This window comes from Notolepis coatsorum, assembly GCF_963971535.1.
Source record: "Notolepis coatsorum genome assembly, chromosome: 18".
Lineage (NCBI taxonomy): Eukaryota > Metazoa > Chordata > Actinopteri > Aulopiformes > Paralepididae > Notolepis > Notolepis coatsorum.
In genome coordinates this window covers 37,914,010-37,936,532 of record NC_140182.1, presented here as the reverse complement: position 1 = coordinate 37,936,532, position 22,523 = coordinate 37,914,010, and the positions used below count along the sequence as shown (strand labels likewise).

The following is a 22,523-nucleotide window of genomic DNA, read 5'->3' as shown; positions in this document are numbered from 1 at the left end:
ACCATTCCTACCCATTTAATCATGATCCTGCGATTCCTGCCTTACTCTCACTTGGCACGGAGCGAGTGTTCAGAGTAAAATGCAGATAGTTAGGCGTCACATTAAATGCAGGTCGATGTCAACCAAAAAGCCGAACACCAAGTGAGCAGTGCGGACGTCCGCGCAGTTAGAAAATTGGGAGCTTCGCGCTTTGAGTATGCGCGGATCTCCGCGGAGTCCGGTCCGCGTACGTTCCACCCGACTATGAGAGGGCTGTCACTCACCAGATGGCTCAACGACAGAAGACATTCCCTTCCATAATGCTTCTTATTTTATTATTTTCATTGTAGAAAAGGGTAACATGGTTGATATAATGTGGATATATCATGGACGACGTATATCATGCCAGTTAGGGTACAGACCCTCCTCACCTGCACCTTGTGTATAGTGTTTACTTTTACTCATATACATTACAAGTAGGGCTGTCTTAAATACTTCAAAGCTTCGTTCGATGGCACAAGCTTCGAACATAAAAAGAAATCGAAGTAAAAAAAATAATAATAATTACATTTTTTGCCTCAAATCGTGCGCCTCCATTCCAATGAAACGAAAGTAAGCGGCGCCTCGACTCCACCTCTCTACAACAAGCACGTGGAGATTATCTGTGTTGAAAACAACAAGGACATGTGCAGCAGACATGTCGACGAAGAAGTCATCAGACGTGTGGTTACACTTTAAAATATGCAAAGACAATGCCCAAAAAGCAGAGTGCCAGATATGCCAGAAGAAAATGGCATATTCACAACTCTACAAAAACGTTGTCAAATCACCTAAAAAACGTAAGTATGGTTGTACATGACGGCGACGCCACACAAAACATTAATAAGGCTATGCCTATGCTGCTATGACTAATGTGTTACCAAGTTGGCTAATTTAATTGTAATCATCTGCGTTTGTAGGTGCATTGTCTGATATAATTATAAATGATAAATAAATAAATATAATATAATTGTTTGCTTGATAGACGAAGGTTGCAACATAATTATGTAATGTCATGTCGTTGGCGCAGCCGAGTGAAACCTTGTTGGCTGCGTCAGTCACGAAAGGGGCTACTTAATTAATTAATCCAATCCACTTTATTTATAGAGCACATTTAAAAACAACAAAGTTTACCAAAGTGCTGTACAAGTCCCACAACATAAGATAAAAAAGAAATATATATATATATACCGTACTTTTCGGACTATAAGCCGCGGCTTTTTCCCCCATTTTTTGACCCTGCGGCTTATATAACGGTGCGGCTTATATGTGACTCGACGTGACCAAACTCGAAAATGTAAACATCTAAATATTGCTTTTTTGACTGCATTGAAATGTTATTTATCTGTTCCCTTATTTGCTAAACTTAATACAACTTGTAAATGAGTTAATGCTTGTTATTTGTCCGACAGTATTGTGTCCCAAAGCTAATTACATATGGTAATTAAACATTAAAACACCTGCGGTTTATAGTCCAGTGCGGCTTATATATGTACACATCATTCAATTTAGCTGCTGCGGCTTATAGTCAGGTGCGGCTTATAGTGCGAAAAGTACGGTATATATAATTAATCTTTTTTTCCTTCTTTTTTTTCCTCTCAAAGCTTCGAATTAAAATCGAAGCTCGGCCCCGAAGCTTCGATTGCCAAAAAAAGCTTCGAAGGTCAGCCCTAATTACAAGTATATAAAAATATATATTTTATTGCCTATATTTATTGTAACATATATTATAACCGATAGGGCATACAGACCCTCATGTGCATCTTTGTTTACACCATCTATTTTTCAAAATTTTATATTCAAATAAAATTGTATTGCCTATATTTATGTCTCTTCTATTACACTCGCCCCCTCCCCCCATGCTGATATGACACCTGAATTGGGGATCAATAAAGGAATATCTTATCTAATCATATCACCACTCTTTTCAATTACATGACCTATGCTCCCCAACGTCATCTCCAAAATATCTGTGTCCGGGGACATTCGTGGCTAGAAGATATCCGCATTTTGTAAATGTTTTTATTTTTTTTTATATGTAGAACATTATTTATAAACCTCACTAATGAGACATAAGGCCACATCTGAACCTAAAATTGAGATGAAACATGCATCATCGACGTTAACACTTCAGTGCCCAGCAGGGGGCGCACATTTAGGTCATGGTTAGACTAGGTGTTTTTGTTTTCGTTTTGTTGCTGAATGAATACGTTTGCTGTCCCTGTTAAATAGAAATGCCGTTTTGGCAGGAAAACGCGTTGCCCTACTGACAACGCTGAAATTGTGTTTCCGTTTTGGAAAAATGCCAAAACTCGCCGAGAACGTGTCGTGTAATCTGCGCGGAGCCGTTGTTGCTCAACGCCCATGCGTGCCCTCACCAACTTCCGGTGACAACAGAGCTGTCCCAAATAGCTGCAGCTACCATGTGTTGTCAAGTTATTGTTATAAGGACCCCAGTCCAAGCTACAACAGTCTGCATTCCCTTAACAATTGTTTGTATTGAGCCGTATTGTACCCATTCTGCAATATGTTAAATAAAGTTTACATCCATTCATTCTGCTAGCATTAACGATTGCATGAGCAGCTGGCTAACGTGAGCTAACGTTAGCTATCAGACCCTGTTAGTTCAGAGTTCCTCTTTCAATCTTAACAAGCATTAAACAAAATGGCCCAGTCATCTATTCACCTTTGTTTAATACATGAGGCGTTGTCTCTAATGTTATCTAGCTACTGACAGCTCCCGATATCATCAGTTTGGTGCTGGCTGGCTAACTAACGTGAGCTAACGTTAGCTGCTTTTAGAGGTCATCACATCTGAAATGAAGAAATTGAAGGAATGGTTTGATAGAAACAAATTATCATTGAACTTGAGCAAAACTAAAATTATGTTGTTTGGAAACTGTAGATTGGATACTCAGGTACAAGTTAAAATAAATGTGATTATTGAAAGAGTTTATGAAAATAAATTCCTAGGTGTTATAATAGACCATAAAATCTGTTGGAAACCTCACATAAAACATGTCCAATCTAAACTCTCACGAAGCATTTCAGTCATGAGTAAAGTAAAGCACATTCTGGATAGAAAATCAATCTACATTCTCTACTGTTCACTAGTTTTACCATATTTAAATTACTGTGCTGAAGTCTGGGGAAACAATTATAAGTCTACACTACAACCACTTTTTATACTCCAAAAAAGGGCCATAAGGATAGTTCACATTGCAGGTTATCGTGATCACACTAACATATTGTTTTTGGAGTCAAAGACATTGAAGTTAAATGATCTTGTGGAATTTAAAACGGCACAATTAATGTATAAAGCAAAAAGTCATGCACTTCCAAGAAACATTCAAGAATTGTTCTTTGATAGGGAGGGGGGTTATAATCTGAGGGGAGAACACAATTTAAAGGTGCTAAACGTACGCACTACCATGAGCACTGCATCTCGATATGTGGAGTGAAACTGTGGAACAGTCTAAATGTGGTGCTAAAGCAATGTCCAAACATGAGACAATTCAAACTGATGTATAAGGAAATTATGTTCACAGGGTACAGGGATGAGGAAGGGACTTGATATTCACGGGTGTTTACATTTTTATTTTGTTTTCCATTTTATTTTATTTTATACATATATAGTTTTTGTTTTTTGTTTTGCATATATATATATATATATATATATTTTTTTTTTATGTTTAAAATAGTACACTCATTTGAGTAGTGGAAAAGAGGTAGGATTAAATAAGTGTATACTTCTTCCTACTCCTTTTTGAACATGCAGATTGAGTTGTTTTGCTTTTTGTTATAGTTTGTTGTATTCATTGCATGTTCGAAATAAAGACTTCAAATCAAAATCAAAAATCAAAATCAGCTGCTAGCCACAATGCTATACTGTTATACTGGCATATTCCATTCACGTTAGCATGTAAGCTAACAAAATCGGCGCAGATGAGACTAAACTCCACTTTTGGTGTTCAATTGTGTTGATGTTAGTTTTGTTTCATCAACAAATGAGGCAGAACACAGTGAATGTATCCGTTTTGTTTATTGCACGTTCTTTGCTGAAAAATAAGTGCTACAGTGGCTAAATAGCTCACGGAGAAATTTAAAGATGACTGCTTGTGTATTTTTTTTTGCAGGAAGTGTATTGGCACATTCAAGTTCTGATATGGTTGAAAATTGCCTTCATGTTCGCCACCTACTGCCACCTACTGCTTTGGCATTGTACTACATCACTGTGCTCAGGAGGCAAAACGAAAGTGCTCAGGTTGCAAAACGAATGTCTAACTCGGCTGCTACTACGTTGCGACCTGGAAAAGCGAAACTCATCCTGAAAACGAAACAAAAACACCCTAGGTGTAACCTCTCCCTAAGTGCTTGAATGCCCACCATCCACTTCAATGTTAACGTTAATATCGCCTAATCTATGTTTAAAATTATGGCTATGTGTCTAATCTGCCCGTCGCTTATCAATGACTCATTTTCCAGTCAACATTGTCGAAGCGGATTGTTTTTTTAAAAAGGTTTCTTCCCCTGCTTAAAAAGTGGCCTGACTGGGGCTATACTTCACACTATATTTCCCGGCCTGAATGATTTTCCCAGTCCTGTTTGCAAACTGCTTGTCTAAAAGGTTTTGACAAAAGAACAACCTGCACTGAAGGAGACCTTTAGCTTTATAGCCTTTGGAACAACACTGACTCAACAGGAAGCAGCAAGTGGGTCAAGAGTCTCTTTAACCAGATGTTCCATTTCCTCTCTGGCCTATAGACACCGCCGTACAGTTTACCAAACAGAGCAGCATTTCCATACTGGTGACCTTTTCTTCCTTCAGCACAAACGTAGAGTCTGTACTGTTCAACTTACAAACGGGATAGTCTGCTTTTAGCTTCTGTGCTCTTGACAGGTGGAACATCATACAACAAACTCAAAACGTTGGTATCCTTTTGGTCAGTTCAAATCCTTTATCGCCAACCATTCCACCATAATCTGTAATTCTTTTAATTGATTGTACACATTTTTATTACGCTGGGTGGCGCAGCGGACTAAGCGCTCGTCAACAACGCAAGAGACACTGGTATTGAATGGGGCTGTCAGCATTGCCTCCGGCTTGGCCGGCCGTCATACTGGCTCAATTGGCAGAGTGAGCGGGAGGGAAGCCGGTGGGTGGGTCCTACAGCGACTCCTACAGTTCGCAACGACCAGGAAGGGGATTGGGAATTGGCATAACGACTAAAATTGGGCGGGGAGGGAAAAAAATTAAAATAATAATAATAAATGATTGCACTTATTGTATAGTTTTAGTAAAAATTTGTATTGTATTTATCATGTATTTATTATTATGTTTGTATAAGTCATTGGAAATGAGGGAGTGCCCTCAATGAATTTGAGTTGAAATAAAGATTGAATGAATGAATGTTGATCTCCTTAAGGGAATATTAGGAAGCATAGTATTGTAGATGTTTTGAAGTAAATTGGTGCTGGAGGGAGAACACCATCATATCCGTTGGTCGGCCATGTGGGCATAGACATCAGCCATGTGGCGTAGATATCGGCCATGTGGGCGCAGACATCAGCCATGTGGCGCAGATATCGGCCATGTGGGCGCAGATATCGGCCGATGTGGATTGTTTCAAAGTGACAACTATCGGTCAAAATAATCACGACGACTAATGAATCAGTCTACGTCTATCTAAGATCTTATAGTATGATTATGGTGCAAACTCATGCAAATAAATTCTCTGTTTTTGTACTGTCGTATATTTTTTTTTTTGATAATCTGTGTTTCACTTGTGGTTGTGAAGAAAATCCAGTAACATACTAATTATTTTTTTGATCCACTCCCCTCCCAATTTAGTCGTTATGCCAATTCTCCCCTCCCCTTCCTGGTCGTTGCTCGCATGTACCCCCCACTGGTCGGTCTAGGGAGTCCTGAAGTATATCAGATGCTTCCTCCGTCACATTAGGAGACAGCCAGCAGCCTCTTTTCACCTGGCAGCGAGGACTCTCATTGGTGAAGTGTAACGTGTGGCAGCGTTTCCGTTAGCCGGTAATTACCGGTATTTGACTGGCAAAATCTGTTGAAGTCCGACAAATTTAATCTCTCCGGTCATAGTGTCCGGTGAAAATAGTTCCCTCTGGGCACAGTTTGATTATTTGAATTGTATTTGGATGGGCTGGAGTTGGGTGGCCTATGCGATGAACGAAACAATCATTGCGTTTGTTGTCGTTGCTTCGCCAAGCAGCCGGTCTGGTAATGACGACGCTGTGTCAGTGAGAGCTTGCTGCTGGATTTGCGGAAGGCATGCAGCTGCAGACCCACAGAACCCACCAGCTTTGCTGGCACAGTGCGGTCCCCAGACCTGGAAAGCTGCTCTGCGGGTCTGCAGCTGGATGCTTCTTGCAAACTAACTGCGGCCGGCTCGCGCTGATATATCAGCTGCCAGCTCGCTGACACAGGATGTCATTGACCGGCTGCTTGGTGAAGCAACGACAAATGTAATGATTGTTTCGTTCATCGCATAGGCTATTTAATTTTAGCCTATTTTAATACAATTCAAATAATCAAATTGTGCTTAGAGGGAATTATTTTCACCGGACATTATGAGCAGCAGCACCAAGTCGTTGGGAGGTGGAGATATACATCACGGCGCAAACCCACGATAATGTTGCCGTCTCTCTGCCAAATTTCTCAGTTCTTCGCTTGATATAATTAATACAAATGTCCAATATAACGGAATTCGTTAGCTCATAAAAATGTGATTATAACAGACTGCTGTTTATTAAGGTCGGGCAGACTGCCCACCGACACCTCAAGTCGGCAGCAGCACGCAGTCTCGAGGGACTTATTTTATTTGGAATATATTAATGACTGTATATACGCAAAAGTAGTCTAGTTTTAAGTAAAAATATTATAAATGCCTTGATGATGTCATTCTTTATATAGGCCTATCAATTGTTTTTAAGCTCAATAAACTCTGACCGGAATTTATCCCATTTGTCCGGTAGATTGAAATCTACCGGACACTCAGACCTGCAAAAAAAAATTCTAACGGAAACCCTGACGTGTGGGAGGTCACACTACCTTCATCATATGAATCACATATCGTATGAATGTGTATGCATGTGAATGAATGTTGGTGGTGGTCGGAGGGGCCGTAGGCGTTGATTATCCGCCACGCTTCCGTGAGTCTGCCTCAGGGCAGCTCTGGCTGCAATTGTAGCTTACCACCACCGGTATGACTGTGTATGAACGAATAATGGACTCTGTGAAGCGCTCTGAGTCAGAGCAACAGTCAGTCAGAGAAGAGCGCTATATAAATCCAATCCATTATTATTATTATTATCCCTTCTTTGCTGTGCAGGCGCCTTGACAACGACCAGAACACCACCCCACCGGCTTCCCTCCCGCTGACTCTGCCAATTGAGCCAGTATGACGGCCGGCCAAGCCGGAGGCAACGCTGAGAGCCGGATTCGATACTGGTGTCTCTTGCGTTGGCGACGAGCTCTTGGACCGCTGCGCCACCCAGCTGCCCCCCAGTAAAATACTAATTATAAAAAAAGATAACGAATGTTGAGCTCCTAGCAGGGTGGGGGTCCAGCGTCTCCAGGGAAACGAACTGCATCCTCCACCTCACACCGACGTCCAGCTACGGCTGCGAAACACTGCTGTGTTTATCACTTACAGTCTTGTCTGTTACGGTATGATGCTAGGATCTTTTGATACCATGAATTATAATTAGGGATGTCCGATATTATCGGCCGACCGATATTATCGGCCGATATCGGCAGTAAAATGTGATATCGGAAAATATCGGTATCGGGAAAAAAAAAAAAAAAAATTATTTATTTTTTTTACATTTATTTAACCTTTATTTACCCAGGCAAGCAAGTAAGAACCAATTCTTATTTTATTTATTGTCAAAAGTATGCATGTTGGTTTAATTCAACAACAAGAGATATGTAATGTTAATTTTTACTTTTTTAATTATCATATTTTGCACAGATAATGCTTACATTTAGAAAGCCTTTTGAATGCATCCAGTGAAATTATTAATTACCTGAAATTATTCAGTTTTTTTGGGGGGAAACCCTGCATATATCGGTATCGGTTGATATCGGTATCGGTATCGAAATTAAGAGTTGGACAATATCGGAATATCGGTATCGGTAAAAAAGCCAATATCGAGCATCCCTAATTATAATACACAATGTTGTCATCTATATATTTACATTTTAGTCCTTTAGCTGACGCTTTGTTGTTTTTCCAGTCAGCAAGAAGGGTAAAACTCTGGCAGCTAAGGGTGAGTGTTATTGTTTGTCAAACTTGAGTGCTACACTCTTTGAATGCATAGTCGTATAGACATATTAGCATAGTAGGTAGTAATATACCGGTAGGTATAGTAGATTACTTAGTAGCAAAGTGCATAATAGTAAAAGACAGTACGAAAGTGTCTTTTTAGTTAACGGTGGAAAATTGGGGCGGGTTTCAGCTGTGTTGACTGGTGGGAAGTTCATTCCATCATCGTGGAGCGAGGACAGAGAATAGACTGCTTCGCTTTGATGACCCCCCAGGAGCTTTCTTTTTTGGATCAAATATATATATATATTTTTTTCCAACATGAAACAAAACATATATCACAAACAATACAATAATACATAAAAAGACTTCCCAAGACAATAACTTAACACCACATGACAAGACAATAACTGATACAGACTGTACAGTGATCATCCTACATGGACACTCGCTCGTTCTTCCCCCCCCCCCCCCCCCCCGCTCACCCAAGGACCTCAACATGAGTCACTCACAATCAGTGTTGGGCAAGTTACTTTAAAAAAGTAACTAGTTACTTCTTCCAAAAAGTAACTAAATTACTTACTCAGTTACAAATTATAAAAGTAACTAGTTACTTCAGAAAGTAACTATTGCGTTACTTTCAAGATTTTTTTTTACATAAATCGAATCAAATCAAATGTATTTATAGGGCCCGACAACACACGTTAATGTCCCCATGGGCCGTACAGATCTTCTTTAAACAAGTCAAGAAGAAAACATAACAATAAGTCAAGAACAGAACAAGAACACCATAAGGTCCAAACATTTTTAGATGAATGCAAATAAATGAAAGAATGCAAACACTCCCAGACATACCCCACACGAAGGTAAGGAAAAACTCACTAAAACCTAACAATAGGGAAAAAAGCTCCACAGGCAGTGTGGAGGAGAGAAACCTTAGAAGGGCCATTCAAGGGGGGATCTCCCTTCTTAGATGTTGGTGATAGTAGTGTTGCAGACGGACAGTTGGTAAGCATGCACTCATGTGTGTAGTGGAACACAGATGAATGCATGCAATAGCAACTGTACATTTTGAAAAATTAAAGATAGAGCTAATAGCGATAGCAACTGAACATTTTGAAAGATTAAAGATAGAGCTGATAGCGAATCTATTTGAGGCACAGGGGCGGCGCAAAGAGGGTCACGTCCTCCCCGTCTTAGTCAAGGGACATTTAACACTCCGGTCGTTGCTCAGGGACAGCCGGAGACAGGGAGATAGGGGGCGGCGCAGACTCTAATCTAAACTATTTGAATGTTGCTGTGGGACAAAGTGAGACTAGCCTCCAATCAAATGCCATGTAGGCTATGTAGATATTATAATTACTATGTTTATATAGTGGATCATACAAATACAAACAGAATAGATGTTTTGGAACTTTTGATATGTATTGCCCCTCAACAGGCCACAACTGGGCAACATTAAATTATGCTTGTTAAAGGATAACTCCACTTTTTTTTTAAATTAGCTTATTTAACATCTTCCCTGGAGTTAGACAAGAAGATGCATACCTTTTTTGTCTCTGTGCGTGCATTTTAGCTTTGGGAATAGACGCTCCGTTAGCATAGCTTAGCTTCATCACTGGAAGTGGGGGAGGACAGTAGCCTTACAGTGCCTTACAGTGTATTGCAAGGTCTGACATTGACCAAACTTGATATGCATGACCTTGGTGGGCTCTAGGTCAACTCCTGAAAAGGGGGTCAATGTCAGACCTTGCAATCAAAAGTTAGGGGCGCACTGAAATTATGGCAAGGGTTATTAGCCCCCTAACTTTTGATTGCAAAGTCTGACATTGACCCCCTTTTCAGGAGTTGACCTAGAGCCCACCAAGGTCATGCATATCAAGTTTGGTCAATGTCAGACCTTGCAATACACTGTAAGGCACTGTAAGGCTACTGTCCTCCCCCACTTCCAGTGATGAAGCTAAGCTATGCTAACGGAGCGTCTATTCCCAAAGCTAAAATGCACGCACAGAGACAAAAAAGGTATGCATCTTCTTGTCTAACTCCAGGGAAGATGTTAAATAAGCTAATTTAAAAAAAAAGTGGAGTTATCCTTTAAGCACTATACCAAAAATAAATAACAAATATATACTGATTGATTGAACATTTTAATTAACAGATTTCAGAATGGGTACAATACAGTACGGCTCAATACACACAATTGTTAAGGGGATGCAGACCAGAGAAAGAGTTTAGTCTTGTTTACATCAGGGTCCCCCATTTTCAATTTATGACATTTATGACGAAAGTCTTTCTCTGGTCTGCATCCCCTTAACAATTGTATGTATTGAGCTGTACTGTACCCATTCTGCAATCTGTTAACACTTTGGCTGCCATGGGTTAAATTCATTATCAACCGTAGGTTGCCGGCTCTATTTGTCTATAGAGAAAGTCCCCTTCTTTGCATGGCTATAACTTTTTAAATTCTATTGCTACATTGCCATTATTAGGGCCCATTCAAAGTCCTATATGTATTGTTCATTGTGTAGCAACGTTAAACTTTTTCATTCACATATTCATAGTAAAGTATGGTCTAATGTATAAGTATGTTTTCATCTCTTTCTGCAGCTTTCTCCAGAACGTGATATATAGCCCCAAATGCATTATATTGATGATGAAATACAGTTTGATGGCAATCAGCGCGATATAAAAAATTCCAACTAGACGTACTTCTAGAAGTTACTACACGTCATCTGATGTTGACCGGATGGGCGAGGGGGCGTTTATAATTCCGTGGGCAGCGTTATACCAATCATCTAATGTGGGTCAAATGTTGATAATACTAGTTAGTATCGAAGACGGTAACGTTACACGCCGAAACTCACCCCAGTCTCTGCGCGCCGTTGGGCGATCATCGTCGAGTAGAGATCTTATCATTATGGGATATATTTTTACCCGGTCCATCTCCAGCTTGTATAATGGTATATACGTCCAAATCATGTTGTTTATCGAGTTATTGGCAATCGATCGCTATGTAGTGTGACGAGCTAGAGTGCCGGAACCTATACCGAGTGCCCGGAAGTAATACGGCCGACCAGCAAAACCTCTACTGCGCTTCCTGTTAAGCGGTTGCGCCGATCGGCCACCAGATGGCGCTCCTGAACCGCCAGAGAGCTCAGTGGGTCCTCCTGGTGGATCTCAGGCCAGCGGAGGGGAAATATGAATCCGATTCCAGATTTTTGAAATATTGATATTAAAGACGCTGTAAAGCGTCCTCGGCAACTTGAGCATGGCCGGGAATGACGCTGTAAAGCGTTTTTAGTAGGGGTGGGAATCACCAGTTTCATCATGATACGATACGATATCGATTCTTTGGACAACGATACAATATTTGCCGATATCACAAAGTCTCTCACGATACAATACGATTAGATTAGATTCAGGTGCCTGCGATCGATATGAGATGATATCATATGCCCATTTAACACAATCAGTTATGAGACTCGCCACAGGATTTTCAAAATAAGAGTATCGATATGAATCGATCTTATTACATCGCATCGATCCGATTCGATCGTTGATAATTACATCGATGTATCGATCTGGATCGATGTATCGTCCCACCCCTAGTTTTTAGGCAGTCAAAGTGTTAATAAACTTTTCAATCAATCAATGACATACACAACATACAGATATAAGAATCTAATCGAATCATCTAAACTAATCTAATCATTACATTTAAGACATGCATGACATGCAGCTGAAGCCTGTGCTATTAAACCAGGAAGTGCAGCACTGTTGATAAGGCTGTCAGCACTGCAGTAGAGCCACTCAGTGCCCTGCGCTGCAAAGAGTGAACACAAAACGCTCATGGACCCGCGGTCTCATGTTGACATTGTGTTGTTCGTTGGATTCGTTTTTGAGCTCAAAACGTACACTACACGGACCGCGGTCTCATGCTGACTGATCAGTGATCGCTTGTCTTGTCGCGCTGTGTGTCAGACTCTGGATGCTTTAGACACCCGCCCACCTCCACCTCTGATTGGCTTACCATGACATTGTATTCAACCTCAGCCAATCGTCAGCATGTATGCTTGGCTCGCGCACTGTCCACTAAACAAGGAAGAACATTTTATTGCCTCTCGGCGCAGAGATATGTCTGATGAAAGAAACAGGTTCATTCATAGTAACGCGCCGCATTTTTTTGTAGTAACGGTAACGACGTTATTAAGATTGGAAGAGTAATCCGTTAGATTACTCGTTACTGAAAAAACGAACGCCGTTAGTAACGAAGTTACTTATAGTGCCTGTAACTGAGGGGTACAATTCCCTGACTGTATTGAATAAGTATGGTATCATTAAACCACTACTGAGTTATGTACATTACTACTGGCCATACAGTACACATGTATATGAGATGAACACCTCCACAATAACACGGTTTCACAACAAATACTGTTTAGAAGAATATTTATTAGCAGCACGAAGATTATCTTACATTACTTTACTTATCAAGATTGAGAGTTGCGCTTGTAAGGCGAAGAATGTGCATGAATAGGTCAAGAGCGTAAGTCCATGAGAATATTACGCAGGAGATAATTAATACCACCTGTATCATAAGAACTATATATGGTACACTAGTAGGGCAGCTGGAGATACTAATAGGGTCCCTCCGGTTGTAGGCCAGCAGGGGAGAGGATTTGTCGGTAGCGAAAGTCTGGGTCAACGAGGAATAAGGAGACTCCAGGTACAGGAGACAGTGCAGTAATCCCTTGATCCGCAGACGAACAACAGCTATTCTCCGGTATGCAGTGCCGCATGGAGGAAAGCTAGCCAGCCTCAGGGGTCCTAGAGGCGGGCTCGACGTTGCTCCTCACAGGGTAAATCCCACACAGTTGTGGGTGTAGACGATTCTCCGCTCCATCAGCTACAGGACCAAAGCAAATATAATCCAGCCGAAAAGGGCTCTGTAGTCGTCGGTGTAGGTTATCCAATGTACATATCCACACGGTTCTCGTTGGTCTCCTCGGATGACGGCACCAGGTTAAGCCGCCCAGCCTGGATAAGCACACTAGCTCGGTACGAGGAAGCGTTGGTAATGCTGGTCACTGTAGAACGGTAGCCGCACGATACACTATACATAATAGACTATTACTTAAATAATAGAATAGGTCGAACTCGACGATACAGCGTTAAACTCTGACACTTCAGCTATCAATTCGCACGCGGTCTCAAGGCTCTATTTCGGGGCAAAACGGGCCCACTTCACAGCACGTTGTATCGTGGTGTGAGGCTTCAACTTATTGGTTAACATACTGCTGTATTCACCTGCGCCGTATTTATACGTTAGGTGAACAATCTAGTACCAGCCTCATTTCTGTCTCGTATTCTTGCGCAGAGCCGGTCATGTCCAGGCATGTCTTTGGCGGTGACTTTGAACTAGACATTGGGGGTATGGCCGTGGCACCTAGGGGATCGCTGTCCAATAGGAGAACGAAATATTATGGTCTGTACTAGGTAAAGGGATATTCCGTGTATATGTACAAAGAATATACAAGGGATATCAGACGATATACAAATACTATACAATATATCTCAAGTAATAAATATATATATTCGGTTTAATCTGATCCTTTGTAACAGTGCCGTTATTCCCATCACTGCTCACAATACATTATTCAGTAAAAAAAACAAATCAAAACAAATTCCCAAACTTATATGCGTTCTTTTAACTTTGCCACTGCAGCCAACCAAATTGCGATATTAGATTCCTTAACCCCTACAACACGTGCCGTGGATCAACCCCCCAGGAGCTTGAATAAGATAAGATATTCCTTTATTGATCTCGAGGGTGTGAAGTTAATGTACACACCCTCATAATATTAATGATAAAAATTAAATATAAGTGAAAATCAAGAGTCTTACCCTACAATCCTATATGAGATGAACCCAACTCCACTGGATTATTAACAGGTGACATTTCATACCCAGTTATTATCGTGATATGTTGTTAACACTTTCAATGCCAACGACGAGATATATCGTTTGTTCATGCCAACCGTTCATTGCCAACGACGAGAGATCTCGCTTTTTTTTTATTAGCGATTTGAATTCATATTTCATCAATCTAGTCTCACGTTAGTGCTGCAAACTCTCTCTGAGCTCCATTGGGAAAATACCGCACCCTATCGTCTCTCCCTGTTGTACTGCACCCCTTTGGAATGGATTGAATGAAACACAAGGGGGAAAAAAATCCAGCTTCCTCATTTTACTTCTCAGACAAGTCACCCGAGGGGATCGGATTCATTGCCGAGCCCCAAAACAGTGTGGAATACATATTTCCAGTACCCAGCGTTGGATCAATAAACGCGATCGATATTTGGAATGGCGATCAGGAATTGGAATAATATTTTGGAGAACATCTGATCTGAGGTAAGGAATCTATTTTACCAGTCTTAGGATAATCAGATCTATTTTCACAGAGATATCAACGTGTGCCCTATGTGTGTGTGTGTGTGTGCGTGTGCTGATCAGGAAATGAGAGAATAGATTTTTCAGCTCGCTTCTATAGTGTGCATAAGTACATATACTATCGATAATCTAGCGTTTATTTGAAAACGATTCATAAATAGGCCAAAAAATTTCAACGTTTTGTGTATTCCAGAATATTCCAGTAAAGGGTGATTATCACAGAATCTTTATATTTTCCTGAAACTTAAAAAAAAACAAGCGTTTTTCAAAATGGTATAAAACAGAAATGAACCGATTAAAAAACAATCCGTTTCGACAATGTTGACTGCAAACAAGTCATTGATAAGCGACGGCCAGTAGGGATGGGTACCGAATTCGGTACTTTTGAGGTACCGAACCGAAACACGTCGGTACTACCGAGTATCGATTCAAGTGAGATACAGAAAAAATAAATGTAAAAATAAAAAAAAAAAAAAAAAAAAAATTCTCATGTCAACGTTCACACAATATATGCTTACCTAGGATTTGACTTGATTCAACAACAAAGCAGTCGAAGCAATGGCAAGCCAAAAACTGTCGAAATTGTAGTTATTTGAAGTTTGGATATTTTTTTCACGACTGAGGTAGGTAAATAAAATTTCTTGAGACTAAAGTACCGAAAAAAGGTACCGTTGGGTACCGGTTCAAATGTGAAAGGTACCCATCCCTAACGGCCAGATTAGACAGCCATAATTTAAGACATAGTTTATGCGTTTGCAAATATGAGAGCTCTATCATTGAAGTGGGTGGTGGCACGGAAGCACTAATAATAATTTAGGACCTGCTCCGAGGTCCTAAATCGTGCACAGAGCTCCGGCATTGAAAATGTTAATGAGACGTCCTTCAGAATATAATAATAATAAACCGTATTCATATAGCACCTTTCATACAAGAATTGCAGCCCAAAGTGCTTCACAGCAGAAATAATATACATAGAAATAGGCATAAAATGAGCATAAAATAGACAGAATAAACGCAGCTCTCATTTACAATACAATAAACACAGTGTGGATGTAATGACCCTAAGTGGCAGAGTGTATTAAAAGGTTAAGGTGAAGAGATCGTAATGTTCTTGGGGGCACATAGTTGACAAGAGAACTGGTAATGTAGATATTGTAGAATATTGTGATTTAAAAAAAATTATGCGTTTATTTTTTATATCCCCCAGTCCTACTTCCCGTTGTCTCTCATTGCGTGCAGGCAGCCACCAGTGCACCGCTCACGCAGTGGTAAATTATTCACAGACTGCAGAGCGGCACAGAGGACCTCATAGGGCCACAGCCCTGAGGGTCAGAGCACACGGCCGCACGTACACCCAGAGTTATGAAGCATGACGTGAATGCAGCCATTCCGCCAGGGAAGGCTGTGGTATGGCTGTGGTATGACTATGGAGAGCTATGTCATTGGACGAGGAAGGGTGACAATCCCTCCCTTCACGCCCTCAAGCCGACTGTATTGGCTCCTTCAGTGCCTCAGCGCCCCCACCGCTACTGTCCTTGTGTGTAAGCAGCACAGCTTAGGAGGGTCAGAGCCATGTGGAGGAATCCTTTTTGGTTGCCCCAACAATAACTTAAATCTCACACCTTGGTGAGAGCCAAGGGGCTACGGCCCCCATCCCAGTCAGGGAACGCTTCACAGCACCAAGCGTGGTGAGGCAGCGTGTAGTCACGGAACGCTTCACAGCACCAAGCGTGGTGAGGCAGCGTGTAGTCAGGGAACGCTTCACAGCACTGAGGCAGAGTGTAGCCAGAGTGTAGTCAGGGAACGCTTCACAGCACCAAGCGTGGTGAGGCATAGTGTAGTCAGGGAACGCTTCACAGCACTGAGGCAGAGTGTAGCCAGAGTGTAGTCAGGGAACGCTTCACAGCACTGAGGCAGAGTGTAGTCTGGGAACGCTTCACAGCACCGAGCGTGGTGAGGCAGCGTGTAGTCAGGGAACGCTTCACAGCACTAAGGTTTAGTGTAGCCAGAGTGTAGTCAGGGAACGCTTCACAGTACCGAGGCAGAGTGTAGCCAGAGTGTAGTCAGGGAACGCTTCACAGCACTGAGGCAGAGTGTAGCCAGAGTGTAGTCAGGGAACGCTTCACAGCACTGAGCGTGGTGAGGCAGAGTGTAGTCAGGGAACGCTTCACAGCACCAAGCGTGGTGAGGCAGCGTGTAGTCAGGGAACGCTTCACAGACCCGTTTCCGTCACTGCATCATTTGCCTGGCTTTTTTACAGCTAGTGCTTAAGCTAATATGTTATTAAAACGATGCAGACTATAAACCATGGTTAAGTGCCGTGGATGCAACAGAAGAACTTGTTTGTTCATTCTTAAGTCGCTGGTACAGTCCTGAAGAATACATTCTACACAAGCACGGAAGGACAGCCACGTTCCACGACCTGGCGTCGCTCAAGAAATCTCTAAAGAGCAGGCGATCGGGGCAGGGTGATAAGATCAGAGAGTTAACAACAAGCCACATTTCCCCTCTCCCTGCCCCTCACACATCAGGCTAACTGCTTAGATGAGGATCAGCGGGCTTTTCCCAGGCTGGCTGCTGGTTCAGCACTCTGTCCGGACAGCTCGCCAGCAGCCAGCCAACCTGCGCCTCCCTTTGCTCTGGCCCGCTGGCTCGTGAGTAATCCTATGGTGATCGCACACGACAGCCTGTCAGACCGTGGAGCAGGTCAGGCGGAAAGCAGGGGACCAGGCGCTCATCCGCCTTTCTCCGCCCATCCTGGCATGTTCACAGGAGTGAGGAAGAGTGAGGAGACAGGAAATACGGAAGAATCCCCCCTCACTCTGCACAAATACCCAATACTAGGGCTGCAACGATTAGTCGACATAATCGACTATGTCGATTATAAAAAAATCGTTGACGAGAAATTGTTGCGTCGATTAGTCATTAAAAAAAATATATATTATATATTTTTTTTTTTTTTTCTTTTTTGCACTCCCTATCTTTGTGAAAGTGGCTTCTCAGCTCTGGTCCAGCCAGCTGAAGACTTCTTAGCTTAACATAACAGACCGACAGTAAGTTTGGGGGAACTAATGGGATAACTGGGGATGTTGTTTGGTCCTGACAAGAGTCTCAAAGCAACTCTGAGGTCATGCTCAATGTCCAATCTGTTCCTCTGCTCCGTCTTCAGCTGGACCAGAGCTGAGAAGCCACTTTCACAAAGATAGGTAGTGCAAAAAATAAAATAATTATATATATATATATTTTTTTTTATATAATTGTTTTTCGATTAGTCAACTAATCGAAAAAATAATCGACAGATTAGTCGACTACCAAAATAGTAATTAGTTGCAGCCCTACCCAATACCACTTATTCACTGTCGATAATGCTTTGAGTATTGGCTGATACTAGGGACAGTACCTATCCACGACCGATACTCGGTACCAATCCATCACTGATACTGGGTACCTATCCATCACTGATATTGAGTACAGTACCTACCTATCCATGGCCGATACTGGGTACCTATCCATGACCGATACTGGGTACCTATCCATAACCGATACTGGGTAGTACCTATCCATGACCGATACTGGGTTCCTATCCATGACCAATACTGGGTAGTACCTATCCATGACCGATACTGGGTACCTAACCTATCCCTGACTAATACTGGGTACAGTTAAGTACCTATCCACGACTGATACTGGAGGTATAAACTAGACCATTCGTTTGGGATCACGTGAGAAAAATGGATTGAGATATTATAAATGTTTCTCCATTAGACAGCTCCAAGATACTATGTGCCAAAAATGCAACAAATCAAGTTGATTTCTGACATGCTATATATACACGTCTCTACGTATCAGATGTTAGTACGGGTACGATACCCTAGTAGTGGTGTAGTGATGGCTTGTTTTGTTTGCCAGTATCAGTGCATTCCTAGTTTCTGTCTCTCTTGCATGCCTTGAGGGTCTTTCATTATGGGGCGAGTCAGATGTGTTCATAATGCTATGGCTTCAGTCGCTCTGCAGATTGAATGGAACACATGGTGGTACACGTTACATAACCCCAGCCTAAACTGGTCTGGCACCGTTGCCTGTACACCATTGCCTGAAAGCCGGCCTTTAGGTCAAAGGTGATCTCACACAGACACACAATGTAGATTAATGGTCCACACAGCGAGAACCGTGCATTCCTATCCAAGCTAATTAAAGAGGTCTTTATTTTTATTTTCATTGCACAAAAGCAGTCAAAACATCCAAGTAGAGAGTGTAAATAATTCCTCAAATCTTTTTTGCAGTTTATAAAACGGCAACATAAATCAGGTGGAAGTCAAGAGAATCTTAATGAAACTAAAGACGATGATCTTCTAGACTTTGCAGACGACTTGGCACTAGTGCTGCTCAATTATGGCAAAAGTCCTGGCATAAACAGTCTGTGTAGTCTGACCCTCAACTCAAGCCTTAGCCACCAGAGAAGAGCTTATACAGCACATTTACTACCGAGCTGGTGAATGTGAAAGTTGACCCAAAAAGCACCAACTTGCCTACACTCTGTATTACTATTTCATATTATGTAAATGGTAATGGACTGCATTTATATAGTGCTTTTATCCAAAGTGCTTTACAACTTGTTATAACCTGTAACCTGTTCCGTTGCTATACCACGGGGTCATGGGGTCGTTGCCGTTCCACTTCCCTTTCAGTTTCAGATGAATCATCATTTCAGTTTCAGATCAAAACTAGATATAAAGGTAGACCTACAACCAAATTTAACTAACTAACTCCCTAACGGCCGACACCATCGTACATAAACATGGTAAAGAGGCCGACATTTGGAACATCTGGAATGTGCAGTTTTGTGAATGGCTAGTGTAGAGACTGGTGTGTTATGTGCGTGGCAGGGCACAGCCTGACCCCTGACCCCATGGAGGACGCTCTCAAAAGTAAAGAACAGATCAATAAAATGGCTTACCTTGAGCCTCCATGGAAGAGGCCTGTGACCTGGAGGCAGACGGTAGACCCAAGTAGCTGAGGACGATGTATTTGGTCTCATAGTGGAACCCCTCAGGCACAGTGATGGTTGAGCCCCAGTCAGCCATTGGACAGACGTGTGTTAGACTCTCAGGCACATGTAGTGACGGTCAACGCTGGACAAGCCTCACCTGAGGAACATCACAAAACAAAGGACGCCTGTCAGTATGCAGTGTTTCCCTCGACAGTGTTACATTACATTCAGTCTATTTGTGGCGGCCGACCACAGTATCAGATCACAACCACAAATAATTTTCCCATACCGATACAATAATGCACAAACAATGTTTGTTGTCGCACATGCACACAGCCCATTTCACCGCTCAACTGTCCGTCTTGTCTGACCTGCCTCCACAAACACACATTAGCCAAGTTAAGTTTATTTGATATGGACATTGGGGTAGCATTAGAGTTGTAACACACATTTATGCACAAAGAGACCAGATGCACTGAGTTCAGCGTTTGCAGCAAAACACTAATTGTCCACATTTTAAGTGTATGTGAGAGCATAGTGTATTTTATGACCATCATCACTAGTTGGAGTCATTTGTAGTTCAATCAAATCTGGACCTCAGCCACTCCTGAGGAAGACAGAAATACATCAACGAGATTGAACTACCATGGATAAGTTTGATCAGCTCTGCAAAAGTCATGCAATCATGCGATCAATAAAAAATCTGAATCAAAATATGAACCAAGTGAGTGTGACTATACTGAACATTAACTAATGTTAGTGAATCCTTATTATTCAATTTTTCTTACTAATATTTCCATTTGATGGATGTATTTTCTATGTTATTGTGTCTAGTAGGCAAGTTGTTAGTGTGTAAATCAATTAGTTACTCGTCTGGTTGTTGCAATAAGAGAATGTGATTACTTACATTTTGTTACTACCAGCATTACTATTTTTTCACCTTACTAAATAAATGGGTTTTTGGTTATTTTGATTGGATGATTTGTATCAGCTGGTTGTTTGCATCACCACCACCAGGTTCCTGGCTGCTGTTTAGTAGGGGTCACACCCAGAGGACAGCCTGGCCGGGCTGAAACCACAGGCCTTTAGAAAGCCTGAAACCTGCTGCTGTGCATTATTAATAATAAAAGTATTACACACTTATTAATGAGTGCTGACGACTTTGTTCGCTATACTGGACTTGACTATGCAGCACGTGAAACTGGTGTGAAATGTACAATAACATCATGTCTAATTATGCTCCTCCTGACTACGAGGTGATATGTCAGTTATTGAGCCATTCAACACGAGAGTGAGAGAAAGAGGAGTGTAGAGAGAGAGAAAGAAGTTGAGTGTAGAGCGCAAGAGTTAACAGACTCAGAGTGAGAGAATGAAAAGAGAGGGAGAGAAAGAGCCAGTGTGAGAGTGAAAAGAGAGACAAATCATGCCATCATTATTATGTGTCAGGAAACAATGGACTTCCCAGTGACAGGACACATGCGGTAGCAGAGACACGCTGTGCGGACGGACTGCAAATCCACCACGTTTACTCCACGTTTCCAAAAAGCTTTGTAGCCTACTAGCGGGGCGACTAAATGTTAGAAGAAGTAGAAACTGTTCAGAAACAATACGCAGTGTTGCCCGGAAAGCTGTTCGATGTATATTATTGATCTCAAGTTCACGTTGTTGCAATGCAAAGTCAGCCCCTTTCACACTGGCTAATTGGTTAGTTAATACCATTATAAACACAAGTCCGTACTCATTAAGATTCAGGTCATTCAGGCGAACACTAAAATGTGAGTTAGCAGCTAAAAGCTAACGCAGCACGCTAATAGACCACCAGTCCACCACACCTCCTCTGCTCGTCCACGGCGTGTCCTCCAGTCTGTCACAGAGGCAGACACACACAATACAAAGTTCGAGAGCAGACCTGCAAACTAGCCTAGACTTAATTAAACCATGTTGTTCTCCAAAGACACGTGCAGAGTTAGACTTGGGTCGAACAGCAGCCAAGTGGTTCTTCTTCTTACCCAGATCGGTGCGGTGCTGCTGACAAAGGAGAGGCGAAGAAAGCATGCGACAGGCTAGCTGGCTGTACAGACCGACCGCCACACAGCAGCTCGGTGTCAGTAGTGAGAGTACATGGCGTGCTTTGGCCCCCCACCCACCCAGTCACTCCTCTGACTGGGTTACACTGCCACCGTGTGGAGCACTAGGAGTAACACGTGTGTTTCAAGTTTGTTTATTATTTGTCACATAAGTACATCTCTAACCCATCACTTTACCGTGAAATGCGTGGTTCTGTATGAGCCCCTGAGAGTGTGCTTCATACAGTAAGAAAATATGTAAAAAAGTAAGTAAAAGAGGAATACAATACAATATACAATCTAAAGTACAACCTAAGTACAATGATAAAAAAAAATGTAAATGCAGACAATGAGGTACACAACTTTAAGGTAAGGTGCAAATCCAAATGAGGTATGAATGTAGCGCAAATCTCTTTAATAGATAGATAAATATAATGTAGTGTTAAAGTGTCTAAAGTGAATGTCAAGGTGAGTGTTTGTTTAAAGTGAGTGTGTGCATGTGGATGTGTGTGCAATGAGTGTAGATGATGGTTTGTTACATAGAGTCATTGAGCATCCTGATGGCCTGAGGGGATAGAATCTCCTTCTGAGTCTCTCTGTACTGGCCATGAGACTCCGGTAGCGCTTGCCTGACCGCAGCAGTTCAAAGAGGCTGTTTGGGTGACTAGAGTCTTTGGTTATTCTCTTATACTCTCTTATACTCTT

At 41.9% G+C, this 22,523-nt stretch overlaps 1 protein-coding gene across 2 annotated transcripts in view; it reads right to left on the bottom strand.

Annotated features, from left to right (window-relative positions):
• The window catches only part of bcl2l13 (BCL2 like 13), a 66,690-nt gene extending 44,821 nt beyond the window's left edge, over window positions 1–21,869 (bottom strand). The window contains exons 1-2 of one of the 2 annotated variants that reach the window (XM_084334654.1): window positions 21,762–21,869; window positions 19,720–19,909 (exon numbers count right to left, since the gene is read on the bottom strand). In XM_084334654.1, the coding sequence (XP_084190780.1) occupies window positions 19,720–19,846 (127 nt within the window). In that variant the 5' untranslated portion in view covers window positions 19,847–19,909; window positions 21,762–21,869. Of the gene's footprint in view, window positions 1–19,719; window positions 19,910–21,584; window positions 21,682–21,761 lie in introns of those variants that run through there. The other variant, XM_084334655.1, reaches the window with a different exon arrangement.
• Between the last annotated feature and the right edge of the window lie 654 nt (window positions 21,870–22,523).